Source organism: Chrysochloris asiatica, unplaced genomic scaffold, assembly GCF_000296735.1.
Source record: "Chrysochloris asiatica unplaced genomic scaffold, ChrAsi1.0 scaffold00097, whole genome shotgun sequence".
In the NCBI taxonomy this organism is placed as follows: Eukaryota; Metazoa; Chordata; class Mammalia; order Afrosoricida; family Chrysochloridae; genus Chrysochloris; species Chrysochloris asiatica.
In genome coordinates, this window is record NW_006408615.1 from 8,055,594 (window position 1) to 8,064,918 (window position 9,325).

Here is a 9,325-nt window from a genome sequence, read left to right on the forward strand (position 1 = left end):
AAAGGCATTCCACTGTGTGGATCATGACAAGCTATGGACAACATTATAAATAATGGTTATCCTACGACACTCAATTGTGCTCATGAGGAACCTGTACATAGGCCAAGAGCTGTAGTTGTCCCAACACAACAAGGGGATACTGAATGGTTTAAAATCAGGAAAGATTGTGTCCCAGGGTTATATTCTTTCAAGGTACTTACTCAGTCTGTGTGCTGAGCAAGTAATCTTATAAGATGGATTATATGAAGAAAAATGTGGCATCAGGATTTGAGAAAGATTCTTAAACAACCTGCGATAGGTAGATGATACAACCTTGTTTACTAGACGTAAAGAGGACTTAAAATAGATACTGGTGACGATCAAAGGCTGCAACCTTCAGGATGGATTGCATATCAGTGTAAAGAAAACAAAAATCCTCACCACTGGGCCGATGAATAAAATCATAATAAATAGAGAAAAGATTGAAATTGTCAGACTTCATTTTGTTTAGATCCACGATCAACACTCATGGAAGCAGCAGCCGAGAAATCAATGTTTTTCATTAGGTAAATCTGCTGCTGAAGACCTCTTTAAAGTGTTCTCAGTTTGAAGACAATGATGTGCCTTAACCAAGCCATGGTATATGCTTGTGAATGTTAGGCAATGAATAAGGGAGATCACGAAAGAATCAATGCAATTGAATTAGAGTGTTGGAGAAGACTATTAAAAGGACCGTGGACTGCCAGAAAAAAACAAATTCTATCTTGGAAGAAGTGCTGTCAAAATGCTCCTCAGAAGCCAAAATGAGAAGATTTCATGTGTCATGCTTCCAACATGTTATCAGGAGAGATCAGTCCTTGGAGGAGGACATTAACGCTTGTGAAATTGGAGGGTCAGCAAAGAAGAGGAAGAGCCATAAAGAAAGAGATGGACTGACACCGAGGCAGCTCCATGGGCTCAAACGTACCAGCAGTTGTGAGGCTGGTGCAAGACCGGGCAGTGCTGTATTCTGTTGTGCTCAGGGGCCCTAGGAGTCGGAAGCAACTTGACGGCACCTCACACAGCACCCCAAGGCCCCACAGAGAAAGATTGATAACTGAGACCTCCGGAAGTGGAAAAAGCTTTTCTCCAACCAAATTCGGTGTCTGAAGTGATAAACTTGGCAAAATATTTGGAATAGGATGAATGTGAAATGCATGTTCTCCCATGTAAACTATCACATAATTCATAATAAAACATTAAAAGAAAAAAAATATTTGGAACATAAACCTTCAACGGAGCATAGCTGTTCCTAAGCCATTTGAACTGCTCCTTGGAAACCCTATACAGGGTCGCTATGGGTTGGAACCAGCTCGAAAGCACTTAACAACAATAACAAGGTACACAGAACTTTTACAAGTCTGGTGGAACTTTTTTGGTAGAAGAACATCCGTGGGGGAAAAGTGAACAGAAGCAAATATCACTAAGAGTGTTAGAGAAGTAAGCCCTGGAATCTATTCTTGGTAAACTGGGAAATCTGGCTTTTGTTATTGTTCAAGACTTGTTTTCTCAAAGCAATGCAGGATCATCACTAGAGAACAGTACAAAGATGAAAGTAACAAATTATTCAAAGCCCACAGAAAGAAGCAAAGGTGACATTTGGTGAACATAATTTCAGGCCTCTCTTTATTCATATGGCGGGATGGCAACATGGGTGTACTGATCATGGATATCTTCAATATGTTTAACAGTGAGACACACTCAGTTTACATTTTTGTGAAATTACTAGAAGAAAGAGCCACATCATCATCTCCTTCATAATCAGTCCTTCTCTGGAGCTACCCGTGTGCCCGGCAGTGCTCCGAGGGTGTTCCAGGTTCAGTCCTCCATGCATTCTTGTTAGGTGCCATCGTGTCGGTTCTGACTCCTCGACCCCACTGCAGAGTTCAGCGCCATCTCGCAATCGTTGCCATGTTGGTGGTCTGTGTTGCAGCCATCAGGGGTCTCCCATGATTTGGTGCTGTTGGTATCTCCGTGTTCATAAGAAGCAGCTGAGGTTCTAGCAGGTGCAGTGACTTGCTCGTGGCTCCCCTGCCATGAGGTCCTGGGGCCCAGGTGTGAGCCCGAACACTGGATCTCCAACCCTCACTCCACTCGCCTCCAGTGAACAGAAAACATCTGGAGACCTTAGTTCCCAAAGACTTTCAGATCCACAAAGGAGTTGAGAAATCCACTAGGAGCTGGCGGATGGCAGGCAGGACGGGCTGGCTTTCTGCTGTGAGACTCCACATGACTGGCATCAGTGTGTGCCTTCCGACCTCTCTGTCCCCACCACAGAGTTTCTAGTGACTGTTCATTGTTCTTATCAGAGTTTATAAGTTATGCATTTTGTTCTGTTACTATAATCCCCACAGTCATTTTGACCCTTGTTTCCTATTTAAGTATGTATTGTGCATCAAAGGAGCCCTGGTGGTACCATGATTAAAGCACTTGGATGGCGGTTCTAGTCCACCAGCCGCTCCTCAGATGAAAGCTGTGGCAATCTGCTTCCGTAAAGGTGCCAACCTTGGAAACCCCATGAGGCTGTTCTCCTCTGTCTTCCCAGGTCACATGGGGTCAGAGTTGACTTGGCAGTGGCTGCGTTCTAGCTAATGCTGGTGCACTAAGCAGACACAGCGCCTGCTGCCCTGGCCGTCACAGAGAGAACAGTCCAACCTGCACGGTCATGAACACACGTGTCTGCGTGCTTGACTATTTACACGGGGCTCAGGGCAGCGTTCATAAGGACTCGGCGTAGGCAGCGTTCATAAGGACCCTGGCGATCATAGAGAGAACGCTCCAACACACACGGTCATGAACACACTCGTGTCAGGACGATGGTTTACACGGGGCTCAGGGCAGCGTTCATAAAGACTCAGCATAGGCGCTGGAGCCAGACCTAAAGGAAGGCCTCCGTGTATTTGTTGTGGGGCTTAGTTGCCTTCAATTCCAACTCATGGCGACCCCACGTATCGTGTTCTCACGACTGTGACCCTTCAGAAGTAGATCCCCAGGCCTGTCTTCCAGTGCACATGTGGGTAGGCTGGAACTGCCAACCTTTAGGCTTGGTGTTGTTGTTGTTGTTGGTGGTGGTGGTGGTGTTGTGAAGTGCTGTCGAGTCGGTTCCGACCAATAGTGACCCTGTATAGGGTTTCCAAGCAATAGCTGGTGAGCTTGAACCACTAGTAGTTGTTAAATGCCATCCATTTAGTTTGAAACCATAATGACCCATATAGGGTTTTCCAGGGTGTACATCTTTGTGCGAGCAGGAAGCCTCATCTTTCTCCCCCTGAGCGTCTGGTGGGCTCAAACCAGTGACCTTGTGATTCAAAGTCCAGTGCTTATCCTGCAGAGCCACCATGTTCCCCTTTAGGCTAGTAGATGAGCCCTTAACCACTCGGGGCCTTGCTGTGTATTTATTAGACGAATGTAATCCATTTTTAAAAGTTGGTATAAGCGTGGAGAAAAGGGTATAGTCTCTGTTTGCCCATCAGTAATACAATAGCATTGGAAAGAACGAGGTAGATAAAGACTGATACTTACTGGAAACTCTCCATGACATCTTGTTAAATGAAAAGAAGCATTTGTCAAACTTGAACATGTAGTCTGATGCCATTTTGGTAAAATTATATGTTTATGTGATCATGTTGGCAGTTTTTGAAAAGCTATGTGCAAAACTATGGATGGGAGACTTCTAGGAATCTTCCTTTTTTATACTTTGTTGAACTGCTTGCCTTTTAAAAAAAATTTATTTAACAAAGGCTTGTACTTCCTTGATAAAGCGTAAATGACAAATCCTCTAACGTTGTACAAAGATAGTCACAAAGATGCCTTTTTGATTTGTGCCCTAGATCTTTTTCTGAAAGATCTTGATCATGTCAGAAACACTTTTCCTGGAAAACACAACAACCTGTAAAAACCTATCAGAGACAGGATTTTAACAATGGATTACACTCATCTAATAAATGGATGCAAACAAACGGTTTGTACTGGACAACTTGCCTGATGGTTAGCGGTTCAAACCTACCCAGAGGCACCTTGGAAGACAGGCCTCCTGCCAGCCAGGGTTTCACCGAACTTCATAGACAGAGTGGTGTCCAATTTAGCCGCATTTTTGGTCAACTCCCTCTAATTTCCCAGGAAGCTGAGGTCTTGGGAGTCTGGATATTTCTAAAGCTTTTGTTGCTGTTGCTTTGTGCTGTTGAATCAGTTTCGATTCATAGCGAACCTGTATAGGGTTTCCAAGGAGCAGCTGCTGGCTTTGAACTGCCCACCGTGTGGTTTGCAGTCAAGTGCCACACCAGGAGTCCTTAGATTTCATATATTCCTGCATACCCTAAGGCAGGGGTGGGGCACATCTTGGCCGCAGACCTTATAAGCCTGTGAAATCATTTGATCCTGCCTGCCCTACCAAGGCAACCTCAGGCAGGACTCAAAATTCCATAAATCTAACAGCTTTTTTCATAGCAAAATAAGTTGATATTAAGTGATGTTATAAACATCAAAATGGTCCCTGGTAGAAAAAAAAGTTCCCTGCCCCGTCCCTATGGAAAATGCATGAATCTTTTATTATCCCATTAGTTAGTAAAGGCTCTTTGGCTGTTTGCAAGTTCCAGTTGCCTTTTTTGTTTTGTTTTGAAAGTCACCTTTTATGACAAGTGGTTGGTGATTTTGTTCTTAGCCCAGTAACCAGGAAATACTGAATTCAAAGAAAGGGGGAGGGTTGAAAATATTGGAGAAAGGTGTTATCACTCAATAACAAACAGCAGGAGAGACATCCAAAGTGAAACCAGTGTTCATTCACAGTGAAAATCGGTGACTAACCTACATTACAGACCTTTCAACGACCCAGAAGCGAAGCTCAGGCAGCCAGGTTCTTGGTAATTTCCCATTCAAACAAACAGATGAGGAATGATTTAAGAAGCGTCCAGCTCTCCGATGTCTGTGTAGTCTTTACTTGGGTCCTTTTTCTGACTGCGGAAGCCACTCGGAGTTTTTAATAAAGTGGTACCAGCTTTGTTGTTTGATTGACCAGATTTAATCAGGAAAAGCACAGGGTGGGCCCACAGTAGGAGCGGCTTGAAAGTATATGAAGAAAGATGGATCAAACTGGCAGATTCACCCAGTATTTTTAGCTCTGCCACGTGAGCAAGAGTAAAGATCTGGGCTTGTTTTCCCCGAGAAACTTATCTGCCTTGTCAGGTGGCTGTCTGTGGCTGGGAGTTGTGTTTTGTACTAAGCTCATCAATTAAACATTTGAAGCCTGGTACATGCTGTCATAACCTTTTTGATCACTTTCGGGGGAAGGGCGGAGGAAAATGGGAAGGGGCTGTGGGTAGAACTGAAATGGCTGGCCTGCTCCAGGAAGTTGATTTCCAAAAAGGCAATACTCTCATCCTAATTCCTTGCAGCTTTTGAAGTCCTATGAGAGGGTGGAAAAAGGGCTCAGCGCGGGAGACACCTGCAACAGCGGCTATGTGTCTTTGAATTACCTCAAGACTGTCCTCGATGCCTTTGTGTACCGCTTACCAAGAAGAATTTTCCTCCAGTTAATGAAAAGGTAAGAGCCCCATTGTTGCCTTGACACCTTTCCCTTCTCCCTGAACGTCAACCATGAGTGTCAGCATCATGCATATTTTATTCATGTTTCTTTTAGCGTTTTTATTATTAAAAATTTCCCTTCGTACAGAAGTAGACAAAGTCATATAATGAAGTCCAGTGTTCCCGCTACCAGCTTAAACAGCCATCATATCACAACCAATGTGACTTCTTGACCTCCCTGCCCATTGCCCTGGACCCCAGATCTTTGTGAAGCAAATTTCAGACATCATCTCATTTCATCAGAGAAAAAATGCCAGTGTGTCTCTGGAGGAAGATAGCATGGCAGAATGATCAATGACGTTAATAGATAGCCATCCAGGGCTCAAATGTAACTGATTGTCCCATGTTTTCTTTCCTAATTTATCCTCGACCGTAGCCAAATCAGATTCATGTGTTGCAATTGGTAGATTTGACTCCACTCCATTTAACCTGTAGTTCCCATCATCAGTTATTAATATTTTTTCTTTGATGTGTGTTTGTAGATGCAACCCAGATTGTTAGGAAGCATTTCTTACAATTTGTAGTTGTTGTTTGGTGCCGTTGAGCTGGTACCACCACCTCACAGAGACCTTATGCACATGCTCAGAGAACGAAACCCCTCCCATCCTGTGCCAATCTCACTATCATCATGACGCTTCAGCCCGTTGCTGCTGACCCTGGGCCAATCCAGCTGGTTGGCGGTCTTCCCCTATTTTTGCTGACCCTCCAGTTTATCAGCATGATGTCCTCCTCCAGGGAGTGGTCCCTCCTGATAACATATCCAAAGTATGAGAGACAAAGTCTCGCCATTTGGATTCCAAGGAGCATTCTGGCTGTACTTCCGACACAAATTTATTTGTTCTTCTGGCTGTCCATGGTACATTTAATATTTTCCTCCAGCACCATAACTTCAGATGCATCAATTCTTCTATGGTCTTCCTTATTCATTGTCTAACTTTCATACACATGTGAGCCTATAGAAAACACCATGGGTTGGGGCAAGTGCATCTTAGTTCTCAAACTGACATCTTTGCTCTTTAACACTTTAAAGAGGTCTTGAGGAGCAGAGTTTGCCTAATAGAATACGTCATTGGATTTCTTGACTGCTGCTTCCATAGGTGTGATCGAGCAAAATGAAGTCTTTGACAACGTCAGTCTTTTCTCCATTTATATGGATGTTATTTATTGGTCCAGTAGTGAGGATTTTTGTCTTCTTTACACTGAAGTGCAAACCATACTGAAGACGGTGCTCTTTGATCTTCATCAGTAAGTATTTTAAGTCCTCTTCACTTTCAGCAAGCAAAGTTATATCATCTGCATATCGCAGGTTCTTAATGAGTCTTCTGCTAATCCTGACGCCATGTTCTTCTTCATATAATCCAGCTTCTTGGATTATTTGCTCAACATACAGATTGAATAAGTATGATGAAAAAAAATACAACCCCAGAACACACCATTCCTAATTTTAAATCTCAGTGTTCTCTTGTTCTGTTCGAACAACTGTCTATATACAGGTTTCTCATGAGCACAATTAAGTGTTCTGGAATATTCATTCTCCACAATGTTGTCAATAGCTTGTCATGATCCACACAATCAAAATCCTTTGCATTTTCAGTAAAACACAGGTAAACATCTCTCTAGTATTTTCTGCTTTCAGCCAAGATCCATCTGACGTCAGCAATGATGCCCCTCATTCCACATCCTCACCTAAATCCAACTTGAACCTCTGGCAGTTACCTGTTAATGTACTTTTTTTTAAATAAACGTTTTTATTGTGAATTATGTACTAGTCTGCTGCGGAGAACATTATCTTTACATTCATCCTATCGTATCTCGTTTCATTGCAATGATTACAATCCCTGCCATGCATCATCAAACAACCAAAGGGTATACCCTACAAGCCTGTCCTCCGGCCATCAGCACACAACCCCTCTCCCTCCCTGAGTCCAGAGTCCCCAGCCGCTCCATCTCTCCATGTCATTGTCTCTGCCTCCATCTCTGGTGTCACTGCTTCTCTGGGTAGAGTCCCACGCTCTACTCTTGTCCCTTGATGGTCCCAGGGACCTCTGCTCCTGTACTGCAAAATCAACCACTCCCCTCCTTTTGCTACAAAACTTCTACCTTTACATTTCCAACACTCACAGACTTGATAGCAATTATTCCACTATTGAACCATAAGAGTCTTATCCCCATCTCTTTTCATCAGCCCTATCAAGACAGGTTAGAAACCATTCAGTGGAGGTTCGGCCTTCCCCTGCACCCTCTAGAACTAGGCTACCTCTTGAAAGCTTCTAAGCCAGTCACTTTTTGCCTTTGTAACCCCCACCCCCATCCCCACCATTTTGGGTAGCCAGTGTCTAAGTTGCCCATCCCTGTCAACCCTGTGTACTGAGGGGGTGGGAACGATCCTCACTGTAAAGATTTGTTCCCTCTTTTGAGATACTACATCCATAAATATAGGTCAAGTCCATAATATTGTGGTGGATTACTCTTTTTGTCCCTCTACTTTCTTCTTCTAGTCGAGTTCTAATCATCGAATCATTGAAGCCAGGTCAAGTGGGTACTATCTGCAAGTATGTGTGTTCTTATGCATCTCTCCTCCCTTCATGTCAGCTGCACGCTTCACTCTCCACTCTAGTCCTCTGTGGCCGTGTCCCTGTCTCTGGGCCCAGGAGTCCCCAGGTTTTGCAACACTGCTGGCCAACCAGGTCTCCACCCAGCTTCACAGGAGTCTGTTGAATGTGGTTGGACTTAGCTCACAACTTCATTGTTATTTTTTACCCACTTCCCCTTATCGGTGACCAACAAGACCACATGCCTACTCGTTTATTCCCCTTGAGTCTTAGTCTTGTAAGGGGCTTTGCCCTGAGGGGACCTGACCACTTGCCTTGATGTCGCCTGGCTGTTCTTGTAGTAGTCTATCAGACTGCCATTATTGTTTTTTACTTTTCCTGATGGCCTTTCTTTCAAGAAGTTCTTCTGTTCTAGCCGCTCCAGGCTGGTCTACTTGTCCTTTCAAGTGTAAGTTTCCCACCTCAGAATCTGATTCTGGATGTGGACCAGGATTCTACCTATGGTCTTATGCAATGCAAAGGCTCCACAGGAAGCCTCCTTCACCGGGCAAGTTCTAGCCCCATTTTAGGTATTCCAATCAGTTATAGGCTGAAGACAGACTTCCAGGTTTTCTATGGTGATGTTTCTGGCTATTCCTTTCTCTTCCTCTCAGGTGTCTATTTTACAATAGTAGGCAAGGGAAACCAAGATTCAAAAGACAGCCAAGCATCTTAACATAATTTCTCATCTTTTAACACTTCAAATCATGCCTTAATCCCTGTATCCCATAGCCCTGTTGTTCCAAGCGTGTGCATACATCATTATTTACCTCTGTCCCACTTAGCCCGTGTAAACCTACCTAAGTGTTCTCCCATCAGCCTTATTCTTCCATTCCCCTCCCCTTTCTAGTGTAGTGCCACACACACACCCCCAGCTCCCAAACTATCCTGTGTCTATTCCCTACCCTGCGATCCATCTTCCCCTCCTTCTCCTCACCCCACCTCATATACCGCGGTAACCAGCAGTATATGAGTGTGGTTATTTTTTCCTTAATATTTTACAATAATGTTCCTATGCAGTATTTTTCCTTTTGTGACGTGACTAATTTCACTCAGCATAATGTCCTCAAGGTTCATCCATGTTATATGGTGGTTTGAGGCTTCCTTGTTATTCTTCAAGGTAGCATAATATTCTA

At 43.9% G+C, this 9,325-nt stretch overlaps 1 protein-coding gene across 1 annotated transcript in view; it reads left to right on the forward strand.

Annotated features, from left to right (window-relative positions):
• Positions 1-9,325, forward strand: part of EFCAB6 (EF-hand calcium binding domain 6) — a 322,393-nt gene that overhangs the window by 107,886 nt on the left and 205,182 nt on the right. The window contains 2 exon segments of the mRNA XM_006866905.1: positions 5,409-5,557; positions 7,819-7,823. Of these exon segments, the coding sequence (XP_006866967.1) occupies positions 5,409-5,557; positions 7,819-7,823 (154 nt within the window).